Genomic DNA, 22,019 nt, shown 5'->3' on the forward strand with positions numbered 1-22,019 from the left:
GAAGAGGCACAAAATGCTTCTCACATCTAGGAATGCTTTTTTTTTTTTTTTTTTTTTTTGCATGTCACCCTGTTTTAACCACATTATCTTTTGTTGAGTTGTCAAATTTTCATGCTTGGATGCGAATGCTATCCCCATGGGCAACTGTAGGCGATTCACTTGAGCCTATGACCAGATGATTCTCTCCAGTGTGTTCTGGGTGAGAACAAAGGAGCGTTTTTTTTATTAGGAAACAAGGAGGCACACAGCCCACAGCAGCAGAAAACACTGGCACCATGCAGCCGGCAGGAGAAGAAAATTAAGACCCCATACAGACCACTGGGTAAGCAAAAAAATAAAACGGCTCATACTGTAAAAAACCCAATATTCAACCGAGAGGTGCAAAATGAATCAGTTGGGGACAGAGAGCAACTCCTCCACTATTAAAGTCTGACGTGTTTCTAGCAAAGTTTGAGCCATGTTATACTGCAGCTAAATTTAAAACAAATTTTAGTGGTAAAAAAAATCTTACTTGCCAAAATGTAATGCAAATATGCTATTTCATATTTTAACAATATTTTCCCAGAAAAGGAACAAAATGCCCCTAAAACAAATGAAATAAGTAATAAGATGATAAGATAAGACTAAGTCTTTAACTTTGTTTCTACAAATGTCATTTTGAAAGTCAGTCCTTATCTTGACTATTTGAAAGTCCTAACCACAATTTATACTGATAAAGGGTAGGCAATAAGTCTGTCAATGAGGCCAGTGCACTTTTTACCTAGAGATTATTTTTTTTAACAACAACAAATACTGCAATAGGTTTTCAGCTACTGAAATGAGCTGTCATGTCTGTCAGGACTGAACAACACTTCTCCAGTTTGCAGATCTGCATAGGGACCCTGTGTTTGGCTTGTCAGATCTCAAGCTGGACAGCTTCTTTGGCACTTTTCTCACCGGTAAAAAAAAACTCTAAACTTTGAAAATATTAGATGGGAGTCTTTCCTCGTCTGCTGGGGTTCCTCGGTGACTGACAGCTCTCACAATCAACTCGGGTCGTAAAAACAGGAGATGACAACCCATGCAAAGTGCTGCCTCAGCCCGAGCCTGGGCGAGAAAAAAGGCTTTCCATCAGTGAGATAAGCAACCATGTATTTATAGCAGAGTGCATGTTCATGTCTATCTCATCTCCATGTGTTAATGAAACAGTCGACTGATCAAGACCCCTGCCTCATCTGCTAATAAAACAGCAACGAGGCGGGATCCTCTCTCTCTCCTCTCCTGGCTTACTTTATACCATTTTCTCCAAGAGAAACACAGTGTGAAATAAAGTGCGACATGCCCACACATGCTCTAGCCAACCACTGAGTTTTTGGTGATAATTAATTTGTTATATTGCAAATGAAGGACCGGCTCTGGCACCCTCCTTTCCCTTTGTGACGCAGCAGCTATTTGTAGATGGCACGTCTGCTGTGGCCCAGGTGCTAATTACTTCACAAGCTTGTACGAGCATCATGAGATCCTTGAATTTTGCTGTTTAAGAGACAACTAGCTAACCAATGCATGTAACGCTGGCACTGATAGGGCCGCAACTAGCAAATATATTCAGTGTTAATTCATCTGTTGATTTTTTTTTTTGATTTCAACAAATTATTTCATCCACAAAATGTTAAAACTTGTGACAAATACCTATCACAAATTCCCAGAGTCCAAAGTAACGTCGAAATCGCTTCCTTAAAATTTGTAAAAATTTTGTGATGACAATTAGAAAGCAGGTTTTTCCGCACACTGCTTTAACTTGCAAAACTTCACGATTTTATTCACAAAGCTAGAAAGATGGTGCTCTAAGGAGTGTGGTCAATTCTTACTTTATATGCTTTTAATTTAAGGTAATGACTGTATTTTACAAATTCAAACATTAAACGGTTATGTGTCTGTGGTTAATGAACAATCAGCATGAAAAGTTACAGGAAGTTTAAACTACTTCTTCAAAATTATGCCATCATAATTCTGGCACATTCACTTATGGTGTAAGGAAACTGAACAAGAAAACAAGAAAACGACACCACAATTGCAAGGTACAATGGGCATATTTGTGTTTAAAACAGTGTTTTAAGGTGTTTTATGATCAAATCTTCCTTTAATCAGCTCTTTCTTGGCCCATGACTAACATTTCCACAAAGGTTTGTGCAAATCCATTCATTATGCTTTGAGATATTCTGCTAACAAACAGAGGGAATGGGGCGAAAAAATAACTCCAGTCCAACTCCACTGGCAGAGGTAAGGACTGTGACATTTCAGACAAAGACCTGCAATAAAATTGGCACAATGATATAAAAAAAAAAAATACAAGAATTGTATTTTTCAAGTGCGCAGAAGTTGTTTGTTTGCATTTTGTAATGACATGAACCTGAGAAACACAAGTAATTCTTATCATTTGCAACACCGTAACCAACAAATATTTGGTATTTTCACTTGATAAATGATTAAAACAATTGATTATAAAAAAAATATATATAATTTATTGGTTTTCGGTCAATTGAGTCTGAGCTCTAGTGTTTACAGTTACGATGTGCATATAACCCATAAGCTAAGGTTTGTTGTGCACTGTGTCCCACACTCACTTTATCATCATTCACCATCCAATCCACTGTATGCACAACACATGCTCTGCACAGGGTAAACACTGCAAAAGGTTTTTTTTATCGAGCAAATCTTACTTTTTGGCAAGGGCTCTCCTCTCCTCGGGGGTATAATCAAGAGATCCTATTGCACCCTCTCCCTTGGTTGGCATGAATCCGATTATAGCTATTAAGGCAGTTCGAACTGAAAGAGAAACAGACAAGGGGAGACAAAACAAAAACGAGATGAGAATAGGAAGGGGGAAAAAAAAAAAGCAGAACCTGTTTGACAATGCTGGATAAAGCGGAGAAGTTTAAATCACACAACAGACAGCGCATTCTGTCAAGTTCAGCACCCGCGTTACGTAAGCGGGAGTAATGCTTTGTTTTCTGCGCGTAAGCCCGGATTTACCCCCGGCCTCTGTGAAGACACCCACCATGCGTCTCCCCAGCTGGCACGGGACACGTTTTACAATATGGTCGGGGTCATGGGCTTGTTTGTGTCGATGTTATGACTGGCTGTGTTTCGTCTGGTCTCCTCTATCCAATCTCCACTAAATGAAACATCTGGATCCCCATTATGTGTCGCTGTCTCCGCAGGGTAGACAAACTCTGAGGACAGTCCACGTTGGATTCTCTCTTAATTAACAGTTGTAAAAACATTTTGTGTAGAAGCTATAATTTATCACCATCATCACCTGTCTTCAGTCGGCATATTTTGTTATTTCCCTAATTGAAGTCTACCGGAATGATTTACAACTCCTATGAAATCTCCCAAACTGGGTCAAATACGAGTAGGAAAGCCACATTTGCCAACAGAAGCAGTTGTGTTATATTACCTGCATTTGAATTTGTAATTAATTACGACTTACTTCACAGTTTACTTCACAGTAAACTGATCAATTTAAATAAACACGTAGCGTATATTTTCTAAAGCGCCACTACTTTGTTAACACTGGAGATACTGAATTTATGCCAAATTATGAAACTTGCATTGAGGCGTTAGATAATAACCCATTAAATTGGACAATTCTCACTTTCATTTAGATTTAATAACCAGTAAAATGAAATTACAAAGCAAAAAAAGCTTCTCATTTCTACCAGTGTATTTATGAGACCCTAAAGAACTTTGGTTACATAACTGTGCACATCTTTCAATTAATACTAGGGGTGAAGCACATTTCACTTATTACTGAGCAGTAAGTCTGGGAAGGTCTCTACTGGCTTACCAACTTTTGAGTCATGATGCTTTATCGAAGTGGAAGAAAGCTCTTTTTTGTGTACAGTTCCAACTAGAATCATGTAAATGTGTCTGGAATTTGTACGGCCAAATGTATTCCAGCCAAGACCTTAAAAAGGAAACTTCTTTTCAGATGGAAACGGTGGCAACTGCTGACAGAAATGCAGCTACTGTAAAAACAGCTTGAGGAAAGACGAAAAGGGGCTAGAGCAACCGTTACATCCCCAGAAAAATATATATCTTCCCATATGTGACATCAGAGGGAATGCTTGAATTACTTTGACACACTTTATTAAACATGTGGGCGTAGCGTACAAACCAAACCATCCGGCAACGCTTGCAAGAGTAACCCTGGAATCACTACAGCTGGCTCGCTTGTGACATTTGGATCTCAGCGCCTGGTCTCCTGCGAGTTATTCCAAACAGGATGAGAGACAACTTGTACTTGAGACATCAAGAAACCCGGCAGGGGAGCTCAAATCTCTCCGCCGTGGCCAGCCATGTGACCTATAGGGGTAAACCAGGGTTAGCACAACCCTTGGCTGTGATTAAATTCTGTTATTGATTCAAACCCTTAATACAGACTTAGTAAGTTTGTTTGTTTTTTTCGTAGAAGGAAAGTGGCAGGAAAAGAAAATATGCTTTGAGGGAGATGCGCCGTCTCCCACTGAGTTCGCTCTGATTAAAATCCCACGCTGGGAAGTAATATGAAAGGAATACTCGGCAATAAGATGGATTGTGCATGGAAAAGTGAAATGAGTCCTTGGAGAAAAGACATCAGTATCTGATGGCATGATACTGCCCTCCAACCCCAGCACCCAATACATATTGGCGTTTTTGCTTTACTAATGGTTCACTTCCCTGTTTTGAAAAACCCCATCCTGACATTATCCTACTCATTCTCTTGTATTTTTGACTTTTAAGACTGTGAAATCTGTCCCAGAAATAATAATGAAAATACTTCAAAATAAAACATTTCTGATTCAATTTACAGCAATATCAATCATACTTTATTTGTCCCACAAGGGGAAATTAAGTTTAAGTTAAATAAATAATAATATTTTATTTGTTTTTACTGGCTACACTGCTACATTTATTACATATTTTTCCACAACAAAATTTCATACTTTTTCCTTAAGTTAAATTTTTGGTTGGATTTCAAGTGTCAGTTGCTGCATGTAAAGTAAAGTGTCGTAGTGGATATTACGTTTGCTAAACTAGGGATTTTCAAACTTTTACATGTTAGAGATGCCAAAATTAACCTCCATTAGGATGTGGACCACCATTTTACCCTTGGGATCCTGGAACTGAAATATATTTTGGTTTGTCTTAACGTTGTTTAGATGTCATATTTGAACACTGACTGATTCAAAGTGGAAAGATTAAAACATACTGTGTAAATAATCCCCAAATAATTTCCCCATACGTAGAAATGATCATTACCAAGATCATTTTTCATACTTTTCCAGACTGTCCTGACTATACAGAATCCCTGGAGTTTAGCTGACAGAAGAACTAGCCGGGGGAAGTTGGGGAATGAGGTACATGCAGGAAGCTGGCAACATGTCTTTGAGGATACGTACTGCTCCATGAAGGCTGCCAGGTCTCCGGATGGTGGCCAGAGATGCTCAGACAAATCTTTTTCCCAACTTCGAATCTTCCGTTAGGCTAGAAAAAAAAGCAGAATGGGTTGAGGTAAAGTGACAAAAGCTAACTTAAAAGTTAAAATGTACTGACAAGCAAAAAGGGAAAACAACAGAGAGGGAGATAAGACGATATGGTAGCTGCTAGTGAAGCAAAGAAACAAGGTGAAGAAAGAAAACGCTTTCAAATGCAAACTTCCCAGCCTACAAAGAACAGAGCAAAAAATCCCCAAAAGTAGCTGGACATTTAATAATAAAAAAAGCATCTGTCACAACAATTCAAAATAGATTGGCTTTTATCAGGCTCTTGTAAGTGCAGGTCTCATCTGGCTGCCTGAATATAATAAGACAATCTCATATTCTCTTAAAACCACTGCAATTCTGCGTGACAGTGCGGTGACAGCCCTGGCTTTGTTCTGACAATTGTCACTATGCGTGATGCAACCGGAGATGGCTGAGGGTTAAATGACATGCTGTCCATTTTCCACTCTTTGATCATGCGACTTGACGCCTTCATGCATCGCTTCAGCGGGAAAATAATCGGATGTGATTGAGACGTGGGCCTTCGTCAGCGATGGGAGCGCCTTACTGTGAGGAGGATGATGCTCGGGGGTTTCATGGGGTACTCCGGGGGAAGCACGATCCTGCCGTGGTAAACACCGCCGTCGAAATCAGAGTCTGGGGGCCCGCGAACGGAGAAGTGCCACTCAAAGAGGTTATCCTGCGGGGTGAGGGAAATGTCACACTGAGCGCATACTACCAACATGTTTGTCACGAGACGCTGAACCCTGTAACCCTGTAACTCGTGGTGACAGACACTGATGTGTCCCGTGGTCGCTCTGGGAAACAGGAGAGGTAATTTTGGTTTAGCTCTAAGTTTATCTCTGTTTTGGCTGTGCATGTCTCTGTGGTGGTGTCAGCTTTAGTTCCACAGGTAAAAGTCCTGTAAACTGCTCTAATTGCCAAAGTGCTATATACATTTCTACTACTATTCAATACAAACAAAATACAAGGGATGCAATCAGTGACAGGGTGTCTATCAGAGAGTTACATTTAATGATTTTCAAGAAATATTTTAATGAAATGTATGTTTTTTTTGGGGACAAATCATCATTTCTTAGTCAAATAAGTATAGCAGGTCCGTCAAAAGGTAAACACTTTTGGTGATATTTTGGTTTGTTTTAACAATCAAACTGTCCAGTTGTTACAGGCCTACTTGTGAATATTTTTGTGTGTGGTGGAAATGTCTTGTGAATGTCTTATCTCCTTTGAAACCTGAACAAAGTTTTCAAAAAACATGGCAAAAAAGGGGCTCCGAGCAAATTAGCAACTTTAGCAAAAAACAGTAGTATAAATGATCCCAAAAAATTATCAGAAAATTAGAAAAATAATTCAGGACAAATTACAGGAAAATGTCAAAAAGTAAATTATCAAAAAAAAAAAAAAAAAAAAAAAAAAAAAAGACAAGACAAATATGGCAAGAAAATGACCCCAAACCTCAGAAAAAAACCCTATCTGAAAATTAGAAAGAAAAAAAAAAAGTAATCTGTACTGTCTCTGTATCTCTGTGCCGCTATCTTGTTATCTGTAATTTAAATTAAAGTGAAATTAATCTGTTCCTCATTTTGCTGAGGGTTCCCTGGAGAAGCCTCAAGGACTTTGAAAATTTGAAAACCCACGATCTAGCAGTCACAGAAATGTTCATGTCGGGGTGACCTTTAACTGCTGGAGGAACAAAGCAGAGCTACAGGTGCCGCGCTGGTGCTGTGTTGTGGTGTTCAGTGGTGAACTTACTTCCAGCGGCTGGGCATGGTAGTGCTCTGTGGGATCTCTCAGCTCAGCTGCCTCTTTCATCAGCCTCTTTACCGCTATCAATTCATAAAGAAACACAAACACAGATGGAGGTTAGTGCCTGCAAGGTGAAACACTTGACAGCCTTTCTATAGTCATTACAGCTGACATCGTCGGTGTTTGAAGGCCTCCTCCCTCGACACTCCCACCAGGGATGGTGTGCAAGACCCCCACCCTCCAGTTCCCAGGCTCCACTCAAATGTCTTGATGCATTTCCATCTGCAGCAGTTCAGTGGCCAAGATTTCTGGTTCGAGACACAGAGGACAGGAAATGTGCTGGGGAAGCTAACGCGGTCAGACAGACAGACAGACAAGAGCACACACAGGGACGGGGCTCCAAACACTTACAGCGCACAGAGTCTCTGCTAAATTTACACTGACTGCCACACTGATTGAAGTCGCCAACAGTAAAGGCTGCAACATGAATGCTTCGTCAATCGTGCAACCCATAATCTGGGTAACACACCACATCATCGAGCTGCTTTAGCTACAAGAAAACTCAGCCAGACTGGCAAAACCTATACGGATATAGCTCAGGGGTTTTCAAACTTATTAACGTTCTGGACCCCAAAGTTGACTCTCATTAATATATACCCAATGAAATAAAAAGGCCTAATTAGGGTTTCAAACACTTTGCAGATGTATGGACACATGCCAGTGCTGCACTCACTGCTAAAATCTGGCCAAATTAAAAATGTATTAATTGCCATGGGATGGCAGATGATTAGAAGGCGATTTTTCCTGATAGCAGGAGCCGTGCCGGGGAGCAGGAGGCGAGGCGCTGCTGCACCAAACGAGCACAGCTGAACTTGTAGCTTGGGCTCAAGGCGGGATGGGAGTAAACAAGTTTTCAGTTGTGTTTAAAGGGTCAATTACTACCCATGGCGGCATTGCAGACTCAACGTGCTCCGAGAATCAGGCGCCAGAAAAACATCTGCCGGCATTAACCCTTGTGACACGGCCCGAGCCGCAGCACACTCTGGCCTGCTGTGTTAATCTGAACACAAACAACCTCATCACACTCTGGCATGGGTTGTTACACAAGTATGGCTGATGATGATGGTGGTGGTGCTGATGATGATGATGACTGGGGCTGGGCCGGGGAGCGGGGGCGGGAATGTTTACTCACTGCCCTGGCAGGAAAGGACACGAGGACGCTCCTTGACGTAATGCTGACTACCAGGCTGCAGCCTTCCGGCGTTCCCTGCCAGATACTCTGGTGTGCGGGAGGCTAGGCTTCACCGTGTGGCCACATTAGAGCCAGTCTAGAGCTTTGCCCCGGGTTGAATCCTATCAAGTCCAACCCATCACCCTTAAACACAAGGTCAGAAGCCACAACAACAGGTGCTGCTGTCACGGCCTCGGTCCCGCGTTAACAAACTGCTCAGCGCAAGGTCAAAGGAGTAGTTGAGCTGTCGGACAGCAAGGTCAATTAGCCAGCTGTAGCCCGGCTCTTATGGGCTTCTACTACAGCTATCGGCTAGCAGTCCACTGGAAGAGGAAACAGGATGGAGCTGAAAATTGGAAAGTAATTGTAAAAAGGAAAGCGGAACTAAGAGGTATTCACGGAGGCAAAATTGGTTTGGAATCCAATCGAGTGAGGACTGCTAGGGTGTTGAGATAGAAATGGAGGCTGTGAAATGAACACAGGAGAAGAGGAGGAGGGGCAGGAATGAGAGGGAATCGGGGCAGGAGGGAGGCAAATAACAGGGATGGGAAGGCGAGGCGAGCTCTGAGTATCTGCGGGGTTTGCTGGGGGAGTGAGGCGGTGGAGCAGAGAGAGAGAGAGAGAGAGAGAGAGAGAGATGGCCTGACACCACGCGTCTTTCAGGGCACGTGTTGTGTCTGATTCACCCCGAGGCCAGACCGGAGATGTGAACCACTGCAGAAATCCCACACTGGATACACAAGGAAGAATAGCAGAGAGTGTGTGTTCCACCTCCCTCCTCGCCCTGCTTACACAAATATAAGGGTGCAGAGGGTCACAGAAGCACTATCAAAGAGGCTTGAATTTGCAAATGAGAAACTGAGCCCATACAAGGAGAAATTCAAATGATTTCACCATTTTAGGCTTCTGACAGCGTCTTGGCCTGAAAACAATCAACAGACACCTCACGGTTTGGCAATTTTGAATTTCAGACGCCTTTCAGGGGAATGTATCCCAGGGTAACCGAACTCGGCAATGTTTTCCAGCATCTTGTAATAGGAATGGGGCCAATCTGCCTTCAATCTTATGTATGCAAAACTCAGCCGAATTTGCGAGCCAAAAAAGCCGTCTATTTCACTGAATAGCTACCTCACAACTGGGCATACCATATGCTCTTGTCAGAGGAGAAAGCCTAAGCTACATTTCCATCAGAATTATAGGCCTAGTTGGGGCATCCTTGAAGATCAGCAGGCTTTGGCATGTGCCATATGCATTTAATGTTTTCATTCAATTCAGGCATATCACCCTCTTGTGTCATCCCTTCTTTTCCCCATATTTACTGTCACGCTTCACTGCAGTCTATGCAAGGAAGCAGAAATCCATAAAGAATGATGAGGGAAATGATGAGGCCCTTGTAAACAACATTTGTCTTCATTACTAACATTGTCAGTGACAACAACGGTGACAATTTGCACATTTTTGGAAATCTGTTAGATTTCCTGACAACGTTAAGCTTCAACAGAAACCCAAAAATGCAACAAAGCTGTCTGCCCATGTGGTGCCACTAGCGTGAGCCAACAATTAAATAACAGGCAGGAGGCTTAACGGTGCAGTGATCTGTTAACAACTAAATATGGGACTGCAGACCTCCACAGCTTGAGCTCCATCAGTCAAGAGAAACCACGTTATGTTACATTAGTACTTTTATTTTTGCTATTTTGAGTTTCAGCTATTTCTTATTGGTCTTAATCCTGCCTCTGGTGTTTCCTCAATACAAAATGATCATAGTGTTTTCCTCAGCTACTAGCTACTATGTGGAGCACTTTGTGTTACATGTATTTGTATGAAAGGTGCTACATAAATAAAGTCTGATTGAAGTCTGAATACATTTTAAACTCTGCCCTTCTTAGTTGTTAGAGAGACTGTCCCAGCAGCAGAGGGTCACATTTGTGACCAGAAGAACTAATGACTCTATCAACAGCCATGTGTGCTGTCAAAGTTTACTTGATCAAAATGCTGTACCACCTCTCTGGTCACTCAGTATAATCAGCCAAATGTCTAAAATGTAAATGACCTATCATGTCGTTTAGTGTTGCCCATATGGACCTTTCACATTTCAAAAGACAGTAAAAACTCAATTATCCAAACTCCTCAGGAATGAAGGCATTTCAGATAACTGAAATTTCAACTAATTGAAACATGCATAAAAATGCACTAAACCTTTTCACTAAATATATAGCCTATATATTTAATTAAATATATTATGAATATGTTATAATGCATACAAATAACAAATATATATAACCTTACAGTGCGCACACACACACACGCACACACACATGATGCAGGAACAAACGGACAAATGAATAATAGACTAATTTACTGGAAAAGAGCCTTTAAAGCTGCACTGGACCCTACATACCTTCCAGTAAAACAGCAGCTGTTTGCATGCACTTTGTGACAATATGAAATGACTTGCAGTGGAAGAAAAACAACAACAGGATTAGAGTAGTAGTCTACTGTATTTTAGGCTACTGGAGGGTAGTGTGCAGCTCATGGTGGGAAAGAAAAAACAAAAACAAAACCAAAACAGGGAAACAGCCGTGCAGTTGACTGGTCATTGCGTATTATCATGGGTGAAATAACTGAGGTCCAACTGTGCTCATTTCAGGCTCTCTTTGGATGACACTTTTATCCAAGGGCATCGTACAACTGGTGCAGCCGCAGACAAAGCTTTCAAGGAGAGCTCTGTCTCATTTACAGTTGAAGCCCATTTACTACTATTTCTGCCTGACATTTCCCCCAATCACTTTGCAATGCATTACACATCTAATTTGATCTTTTTAACATTTACAGTGTCAAACTTAGCTTGAAATTAACAGCTCTTCCAGCTAATGAAGCACGGGTGTCACAATAAAGTTCATAAGGCAGCACGTTTAAATGAATAATTTCCCAGTGGGTGTCAGGTGATTGACAGTTGGGAGAGTGTAATGTCATCACAAAGGATGTCAGCGACTGCTGAAAAGTTGAGTCTACATTTATATTGTGACAGAAATGCCCTCTAGCTTCACTCATCCAAACAGAGAACCTGAAATATCCTCTGGTCCAGTGAGAGCTGTCTGAACGCTCATACTGATATGACAATAATCAATGTGGGCATGATAAAATAATGATCAAAATCAAGGCTTAATGTTTATTACAATGAATTATCTAGCCGGGGTGATTTCCAAGTTAGCACTTTCCAAACATTGCCAAACCACATAATGCACAGTAATGCTGAAACAATTAGGCCTAGGTGACTAATCAAGTAGTCTATTGACAGAAAATTATCAATCATAATTTTTATAACTGATTAATTGTTTTTATCAAGTAATAATACCAAACAATTACTGGTTCATATAAACAGAAAAATAAAGACTTAGGTGTCTTTGGGCTGCTGGCTAAGTGGGTAATTTCTGCACAGAACTTTGGGATCTGATGGGTATATGTCATTATTTTTTACATTTGACAGAAGAAATTATTTTATTAATTACAAAAAAAGAAGATTATATGATATGAGGTCCTACATCACTAAATTTCAAGGAAATAGTATTGAGTGCAATGATCGGGGCTGCAGTGTCCTTACAACATTTCCATTACCCGAGAATCGTCATGCATGGGGAAAGTGCCAGAGAAAAAAGAGCTGAGGAGATATGAAAAACATTTTTGAGAGCAATTAGAGTGAGTGGAGGAGAGGAGAGAGGATTCAGTGGGGAGGTGACGTGAGGTTATTCTTGAAAAGAGGTTTCTAGCCCACAACAGAAGTTGGGGAGCTACACTGCAGTTGCTACTACAGTACGAATGTCATTCTACCATTGGGGAGGACGGAGGGAAACTCTGAAAACATTAATTAAAATGCTAGCCTGTATTTCTACCCTGGAAAAAGTTTGTCTGTGCTGCCAACGCAACAGAAGCTACACCAGGGAGGAGAGATGGTTGGAGGACATGCACTGCATTGCCGAGTGTGTGAGGGAGAGCCAGAGAGCTATGTGGTCTAATCCCTGTGCGCGTGTGACTGCATTAGTTGGTGTCTTTGTAGGTGTATTTCTTTTTATTGTCAGGTTCCTACACATTTTCCATCTAACAATACCATTATTTTTTCAAGACCTGTATTTGAAGATTTCAGTCTGCATTTAATGTTCTGTGGTGATGGTAGGTGGGTATTATGGCTTGTAACTAGGCCACATCACACAAAGGATGAACACTAATCTTCAAAACACAAAATATCTCAATTAACTGAAGGACATTTGGGTGTGCAAGCACAAAAAATGTGTAGTCACATGTCCACTGAGACAAAGGAATAACTTTTTTTTTCAAACTTATGAAACTTGTCAGCTTACCAAAGTAATTCTCCCTAATTTCTGGACTTGGCAAAGCTGCATAGGAACCCTAGGGCATACATAATTAAGAGGTAGGCCTTTCTACAGTGCCTGTGTATGTACAACTTCAGCTTTGATGTATGGGATGCGTCTGATGCTTGAGGTGACGGTGAGGCTGGCAAGTGGCATAAGTTATCCTGACAGCCTTGGTGAGTTTTCAGCCTTCTCCGAACTGGGTGACGACTACCCAGCAGGCCTTGGCATGAGACGACAGTGCTCTGCTTTATCCCCATAGCAGCAGCAAATGAGGCATTTACCTAAACATTAGGAGTGTGTGGAGGAGGGCTGAGTGCACAGAAAAGACAAACGCCAGAGTCTGATTATGAGGGGGAAAAAAACAGTGTGCCGCCCCCTCCCCAGTTCCCACAGCTATCTACAGTATCTATATGCATATACATATGATTATAGTATATATAATGCATATCTAATCTGCTGTTTATATGGGGGAATCGCAAGGCCTTCTTAGATGATCCATCCCAGTCTTCCTGCTGATCGCCTGAATGAAAAATAGGCTGCATTTTCTCTTTGCCAGCTGCTTCCAATAGCCTTATTTTTGCATGTAAATGTGTTAAATAATCTTCGAGAGTTTTAAACATCCCACCCCTCTGGAAAATTTTTACAGCCAACAGTTAGAGAGAGATGAAAAGGGAAGAGAGAGACAGATAAAAGGGAAGATAAAGAGGAATGGAGAGCCAGAGTGAGAGAGCTGCCTAATAGTTAAGAGCTTTTCGGGCTCAAATGTCCTGCACACCAGTTAGTCATGACTGGGGGAATCAATCAGCACCGTGTGGTGTGGACTTGAGGGTGCGATAGAGGTGCAACAGATACACACTATCAGGGTTGGACAGGCGCAGCAGCATGAGAGAAAAGCCACTTGGGAGTGTCAGCTCAATGCCTCATCCACCCAGATCTTCTGGGATGGTGGCTGGCGGCTCCTGCTTTGATGGCAGGGCCAATGGCAGCTCAGACTCAGGCTGGGCCTCTGAGCTCCTCTGGCCATGGCAATTGCCAATGGAAGCCTGTTTGGGGTTGGGTAGCAAGCAATCAGTAGCCATGCACAGTACAATCATAGAAAACAGGGAAAAAGGTTATGGAGCTGATGCATCCTTTGTTGTCAGTGCTGGGTAGTTTTTGCATCATCCAGCTTTGCAGAGATAATTCTTAGATGGACTGGGGCTTGTAAAATTACAAATGGTAAATGGACTGCATTTCTATAGCACTTTTCTAATCTACAAACGAGTCAAAGTGCTTTACATTGTTTGCCTCACATTCACCTATTTATTCACATAAACACACTGATGGCAGAGGCTGCCATGAAAGGTGCCAACCTGCCCATCAAGAGCAGAGGTTAGGGGTTCAAAGGCTCGCTCAAGGACAGTTCGAGGCGCTCTCTGGATGAGCTGGGGATCAAACCGGGAACTTTCCGATTGCCAGACGGCCACTCTACATCCTGAGCCACGCCGCTACTTAGCTCTAGTGTGTACAGTGAAGTTTGTAATGCCTCAGTCAACTTGTTGAGAGTACAGTGGGACTGGAGTGCATGTGAGACTCTATAGAGCCTGACAATCCTGCCTCCAAACACAGCAGAGGTAGACTTGACTGCCAGTGGTGTTGGGGCTAGGGGATTGGTTTGTATTCCAGATCTCATCGCAGCGCCTGCTTCACACCGCTGTCATCACAGATGCCTGGATGCGCTGTGATGAGCTCTCCACTGCTCCGCATTTCCCCCATTGAGTTTTACATCCCATGCCCATTTTTGGTTCTTCCTTCCAATAACAGTAAGCAGCAGTGACAAGGAAAAGCCCTTCCCCACGCAAGTGCCTCTGGCCTCCAGTGGTTTGCAGAGGTCCGGTCACTGGCCCGAGGCAATAGGGTGATAATCCCTGTACACAAAATCATTTTACGTAACACACATTTTGAGTGTTTGCTGGCGAGGATGATTCACAGTTGGTCCAGAGGGGAGAAGGGAGACACCATTACATAATAACGACCTAACTCCAAAGATACAAAATGCACAGAGCATGGTGGAGGGAGAAGAGATCCTTGGAGCTCACCGCTATCTCCTTTAAAGTCTGCGTACTTTTTACTCTTCCTCTGCTGCCGCTCCTTTCAGCTTGCTCGGCTGCAAGGTAAAGCCAGGGGCACAAAAGAGGGCTAATCCCACTCTTTCAATTGGCTCCTGAATAAAGAGGAAATAGCAGACTGCTAAAGTAGGGTAAATCTTTGATATCCCTGAGAAGCATAGCCTGTCCTCAGTTGAAGCAAAAGAACAGCCTTCACCAAAATAACACCAACCTACAAGAGTGCACATCTTGCCAGACATATCTTCACTTTTCCAGACTACAGCCTACCCTATGTACTGAAAAAGACTTGGGAGAGACTTGGCAGCTAATTGTATTGTCAAATGCTTTTCAAATAGCAAAATAAATTACTGTATGGTTTAAATATAGGCTAATACAGTGCAGTATTGAAAATATACTTTTTTCTTTTTCTCTATGTATGTATTTCACTTTATTAAAGACATTATACCAGTGGTTGGAAACCTATGCCGTTTCAAAAACAGAATGAAATGAAATAGCAAAATTAAAAATTTCTACTGAACACTCTCTCTCTCTCTCTTTCTCTTTCTCTCTCTCTGTCTGGATTTTTTCCATTGAAGCAAACTCGGACATAGTAGAATAACATAAAAACATGAGGTTGACAGTAGTAGTAGAGAATAGTTGTAGTAGAGAGAGAGGGAGACAACATCGGAGGTGTTGAATAAAGAGAGGGGCTGGCATATGGCGACCCGGTAGTATGCGAGGGGAGGGTGAGATAGAGAGACAGAGCAGCAGTGGTCAAGCAAGCTGGACAGTGAATGAAGAGAGAGAGAGGGAGGAGAGAGAAAGAAGAAACATTTTTTCAAGTTTTTGAATCACAGCAACCACAAGATGTTCTTCATCTTTCTGTCATTACTGTGCACAAAACTCTAAGGTGAATAGGGCCAGTAGTTTATAAGATCGGCTGCAGACAGACATGCAAGCCCAACTAAACACATGGTCTGATAATGACAATACCGCCAATGTGAAAAACAAGAAGCTAACACTGAAACAGCTGGCAAACTCAAGGTTAACATTACAGGAGGGGCTAGCTCACTGAAACTGACATACTATAGAATAGAATAGAATTGCCTACAGAATGTTTCAAGTATGCTATATTTCACAACTTTATTTTTCCACGGCTTGTTTAAATTACATTCAGTATTAAAATGTAAATAACCTTGTCATTTTTTTTAAGTTAGTCCTAGTTTTAGTCATCAAAGACATGCCATACAGGGCAAATTTTTCCACATTCACTCGTCTGCAACCTTAAAATCAGCTTGTTAACATTCTTCTCTTTTCTCAGAGAACCTAGTTGACTGCTGCCTGCTTCGAGCTAACTACCGGATCACCCAAGCTTTGAACAAGGAATGCTAACAAGGGTCTTGGGTAATTGAAGGTGCCAGCGGAAAAACCCTCTGACCAAAATGTGTCGTGACTGGTGAAGAAGATGCCAGGCGTTCAGCAATGCATGGCATGTGATGTTTTTAGCCATGTGCAGTTCTTAGTGTGTACACCAACAGAAAATTTGATGTCAAATTTAGGTATTCTCATCCTTTGAGGACTGTTTTGAGACATGCTTGTGATGAAGGTCCATGTTAATAAATATATTTGACAAAAAACAAAATGTCAAAGTATCCTTTTATTATCGGTACACAACACTGTTGTGATTAGCCTTGCTATTACACAGTTAATAGAATGTGACAAGACATGAGCTGGTTCAGTGCAACTTAGCATTCAGGAAATCAAAACCCTGGCTGGCCTGCGATAAACAGCAACTCTGAAACTTGGAGTCTGAAAACTGAAAACACAAAACTGAAATCACCCGTTCCAACCCGATAACTCTAAACAAATCTACTTTAGCAGGAGGCACCTGTGTGTGTGTGTGTGTGTGTGTGTGTGTGTGTGTGCTTGTTTGTCCTTGAAGCAGAAGAGCTGTTCCGTGTAAGAGCAAATATCAAGTTTCCATGACACACTTACAACCCATTCATGATACGTGGCATTAACTTACTGCCTGGATTCTGTCTTATCTTGTTGTGGCTTTGGTGTTTTGCATGCCTGCTGCACCCTAGGCGGCCAACCCCAAGCTCTTTTCCTGACCTTCTATATTCCAGTTTCCACCCCCCCCCCCCAGAAAAGTTCTTGCCTGGTAACACCTGCTAACAAAAGAGGTCACGTGTGCCCAGTGGCATATAAGCATGATGACAGAATTGTGAAATGCTCCACTGGGCCCTAGATTAGTAATGCTAAAATATACTACAGGACTTGACTGTATAATCCTGTTTCTATATTTGATGCCATATTTATGCTTTCTACATTTTTTTTTACAATTTCCAGGCCAGGTGGATGGTCTCACACAGATAATTTCACCCAGATGGTCTGCGACGCCTACTGTACACTGGGAAATACAAAGAAAACCTTGAAATTAAAAGATGAAACAGGACATCCATCTGTCTTGTGTGCCAACAAATTGCCTACAAAATGAAAGTATTCACATTTTTTCTTTACTTGTATTATGCATAAAGGTTTTGGACAGGTTTCTGATTGGCCAACAATCAAATTCTGGTCATTTTCTCCAGTGGATTGTAAAACTGTGTCCTCAAACAATTGACCAACTTTTGATCATTTTTTTTTCTTAAATACTACAAGAGCAGGATCAAATGTATCAGCAACTGGAATTACAGAAAGAAGGTTTCCTAACTTTCTTGTGATTTCAGTATTGTCTTTTAATAGTTTGTGCCCTGTAACGTTATGTGTGCTCTTAAGGGCTACACTGCTAGGAAACAATTTCCAGGAAGTCAAATAACATAACACATGTCATTTGTTGGTTGCTTTTACCCAAAATGGCTTAGAGTGCCATGAACGCATACATTTTTAGCATAAGTCCCCCCAGGGGATATCAAACTCCTGACCCTGGCTGAGTGGATGCAATGGTGTGTCCATACACGGTTGCCACCAGTTGCCTCAGCATTGTTGATTTAGCCTAGTCACTCAGGAACAGCTTCTTGTTACAAAGCATCTGGAGATTTGACACTGCCACTCCTTTTATTACTTGTTGCTGGAATCACTGCCCATCTGCAGACTGGCGACAAATTAAAGGGAAAAACAACATGAAGTGTCTCAGTAAGGTGTTGGGCCAGGACAGCTTCATTGGTTCCTCGGTATAGATTCTATAAGTCTGTGGGACTTTACTGGAGGGATGGAGCAACATTTTTCCAAAAGATACTGTACACAGAGAGGGATGTTATAATAGGGTTGCAGTGCATGAAGCCCTCATTACAAAGACAAATGTGTATGTGAGAGATTAGTGCCTCTGGTATAAAGGGTTTTGGAAAAAAAAAAAAAAAAGTCATGAGTCATCCTTCACCATATTCTGGACAAGTGGGTGAGTGCATGTGTGGGAGTCCTACAAAAGATCGGGGCAGGCCTGAACGCTGGACCCCTGCAGCGAGGGGGTGCACTCTCTGTTATGCTGTGGGAGGCCGTTTCCACTTGTCCCCTTAGGGCGAAGGCTCACTGCAGATCAATACAAAGTTATTCTCAGTGATCACCGTAATCCTATGATGAAATATGATGGAAGTGGTCTCTTCCAGAACGACAACACATCCATCCACAAGGCTTGCTGAGTGGTTTGATGATGTAAATCATATGCAATGGTCTTTGCAGTCACCAGATCTCAACCTAACTGAAACACCAATGGGAGACTTTGGCTGAGGTGTACCACAGACAGCGCTATGGCACTCTGAAGTTCCTGCTGGTGGTTTGTGGTGGCACAACACTTTACCAAGACACTTTATAGGCCTGCTGCTTTTTGCTGTAGTTTGACACCCCTCTGTAACTTCCATGTACAAAAGCATCACTGCTAGTGACTTTAGCACTTAGTCTAAACATAAAAAAAACATGACAGGTCCTAGACAAGGTATGCTCCGTAGCCTTCCATTAATTCCCAAATAATGAGTAAAAAACTATCAAGAAACCAGTGAGAGACATAAACTACAGTGTTAACACAAATATTTAGCATGTAACTGGTATCATAAATAATTAAATTTATCATAAAATAATATTTTAGCCAGCATAGCTCTATAGAGGGAAGGCCCACTGTAAATCAATACAAAGTTATTCTGAGTAATCTCCACTATCCTATGATGAAACATTTATATCCTGATGGAAGTGATCGCTTCCAGGACGACAACACCTCCACCCACAGGGCTCACCGGATGGTTTGATGAGAATGAAAATGATGTAAATCATATGCAATGGCCTTTGCAGTCACCAGATCTCAGCCTAGCTGAACATCTCTGGCAGATTTTGGCCGATGTGTTTCAAAGTGCTGTCCTCCTCCATCATGAAAACACCACGTGAAGAAATATCTTTTGGAAGTATGGTGTTCTATTTCTCCAGTAGAAATCCAGACTTGTAGAATCTAAGCCACGGCACACTGAAGCTGTTCTGGCGGTTCATAATGGCCCAACACCTTATTAAGAACTTCATATTGGTTTTTACTTTTATTTGACATCTCTCTGAAACTTCCATGTGCAAGAGCATCACTGCCAACGACTTAAGCACTGAGCCTTCAAGTCAGAAAAACACTGCTCACAAATGTCCAACACTGTATATAACCACACAACAACCTCAACAAGGTATGTTCAATGGCCTACCATATATATGTGAAGTCAAGAAACCTGGGTGTTACCTTTGACTCTGAATTCTGTTTTGACAAATAAACCAGTTCTGCTGACAAAAATAGTTACTATCGGTTAAGAGCCATCTCCAAACTCAAGCCAATTCTGTCCTTCCACGATATAGAAAAAGTTATTCATGCGTTCATTAGGCCAACATCATGACTGGATTACTGCAATTCCTTTTACTTTGTCTTTCCTCAGTGTTTATTATCTCACCTGCAGATGGTCCAAAGTGCAGCTGCAAGGATGTTGACCGGTACCAAGAAGCGTGAGCACATCACCTAGTCATAGCCTCTCTTCATTAGCTCTGTGTCCACTTAAGGTTTCAGTTTAAGATCTTGTTGGTTGCATTCAAAGATCTTAATGGTCAGACCCCATGTTATATCACAGACCTTATTCACCGGCATTCAGCTCCTGCAGCAGGTCTCTTATCTCGAATCTCTCTTGTATATCCCATGATCACGACTGAAACTAACAGGTGACAGAGCCTTTGCCGTCACTGCACCAAGACTGTGGAACCAGCTGCTGACTAGACATGCTCCTTCCATCTCTGGCTTAAAATCTAGGCTAAAAACACATTTTTACTCACTGGCCTCCTTTGCCCAGTTCATAACTCTGTATCTGTCCCTTGTGCTTTATTACTGTTGATTGATTTATGTATATTTGACTGTTACCTCTGTATTTAATGTCCTTTGCACAGCACGTTTGCCAGCATGAGCTGTGTTAACATGCCTCTTAGAGCCTGGGAGGATTGCACAGACGATGCATATAACACTAGCTACCATTCAAAAGCAAGCTGAATGGACTGCCTTAGTCATTTCCCAATAGTGAACAGAAAGTACCAAGAAACTAGTAAAGAGTAAGTTAACTCGCACAATATGAGACATAAACAACAATGTAAGCACAAATACATTGTGTGAAACTGGTGTCACTGGTGATTTAATAAACATTAGCCTGGGAAAGGGGTAGACATTATAATAAAGCAATATTTTATTTTTTTTATTATTTTTTTTTTTTACATTTTATTCAGTATCTTATTCTTGAGTTATTTTATTATTGCTGTGTCTTTGTTGTTTTAAATCATTTCATATTGTTTTTTTATATTTTTATTCAGCATCTTATTTCTTGAGTTATTTTATTATTGCTGTGTTTTTACTGTTTTAAATCATTTCATATTGTTTTTTATATTTTCATTCGGTATCTTATTCTTGAGTTATTTTATTATTGCTGTGTCTTTATTGTTTTAAATCGTTCCATATTGTTTTTTTATATATATATATATATATTATTCAGTATTTTATTCTTCTCGTATTTATTTATTTATTTATTTTATTTATTTTAAATTAACCATATTTTATGAGTGTGCATCGGTCTCCTTGTCCTTTCACTTCTTATTTTATGCTTATTTGTCAATCAAGATGTAAAGCACCTTGAATATCATGCATTTGTTTGAAGGTATAAATAAAATTTGATTGATTGATTGATTGATATTTTAGGCAGCTTAGCGTTACAGAAGGAATAGAATAGAATAGGAATAGGAATAGAAGGTTAACACGGAACTAGAGGGTTTCAGCTGGCTCAGTCTTTTGAGGAAACTCGTTTTAAGACCCGCTGTCACCCAGAAAAGAGAGGAAAAATAATATAGGCTCGTAAGCTTACCTGGACTTTTGAGGTTATACTTGTTCTCCATCATGCAGTCTATTTAGGGATCCAAGTCCTGTTGAGTTTCTGGAGGCTAACGCAGGCTAGCTAACCGCCGTTAGCTACACTTAGCAACCTAGCAAGCTGGGTTTCGTTTCTCTGCTCGGACCGAGACAGTCCAAACTGTAAGTCCTTCACTCTCCTCGGTGATTCAGTGTGTTGGTAAAAAGGTGGTGTACTTCAATTCCGGCGTGGTAAAAAAAACAAAAGTAGGTTAAGAGTTGTTTCACAAGTTAGTTAGCTGCTGCTCTGTTTGAAACTGTTAAATGTCATCCGCGTGACGTCAGCTGCGGAAACGTAAACAGGAAGCAGGGTTGCCAGGTCTGTGAGACAAAAGCAGCCAAACAGCAACTCAAAACCAGCCCAGAACCCAAAGCCCAACCTGGTATAAAAAAAAAAGGGCCCAAAAATCAGCCCAATACCAGAACTCAAAATATGCCCATAAAAACCCATATATGTTGCTTTTAAAGTCCAACAGCATTGCTATAATTGCAAAATGCAATGCAATTTCCCGAAACAGTTCTTTCACCTATTTAATTTACAGTATATCAGAACTTAAAATATAATATGGGATACCTTACTTCAGCTGACAGGCACTGGGCACGAGTGGTGCTGATGATGTGATTGGTCATGTGCTGAGTGGCCTCACACAGCATTGG

At 41.3% G+C, this 22,019-nt stretch overlaps 1 protein-coding gene across 1 annotated transcript in view; it reads right to left on the reverse strand.

Annotated features, from left to right (window-relative positions):
* Positions 1-21,646, reverse strand: part of ube2j1 (ubiquitin-conjugating enzyme E2, J1) — a 28,805-nt gene extending 7,159 nt beyond the window's left edge. The window contains exons 1-5 of the mRNA XM_030047390.1: positions 21,319-21,646; positions 7,278-7,351; positions 6,073-6,204; positions 5,424-5,508; positions 2,700-2,805 (exon numbers count right to left, since the gene is read on the reverse strand). Of these exons, the coding sequence (XP_029903250.1) occupies positions 2,700-2,805; positions 5,424-5,508; positions 6,073-6,204; positions 7,278-7,351; positions 21,319-21,352 (431 nt within the window). The 5' untranslated portion in view covers positions 21,353-21,646. The remainder of the gene's footprint in view (positions 1-2,699; positions 2,806-5,423; positions 5,509-6,072; positions 6,205-7,277; positions 7,352-21,318) is intronic.
* Positions 21,647-22,019: the final 373 nt, after the last annotated feature.

The sequence above is a fragment of the Myripristis murdjan genome, chromosome 24, assembly GCF_902150065.1.
Source record: "Myripristis murdjan chromosome 24, fMyrMur1.1, whole genome shotgun sequence".
Lineage (NCBI taxonomy): Eukaryota > Metazoa > Chordata > Actinopteri > Holocentriformes > Holocentridae > Myripristis > Myripristis murdjan.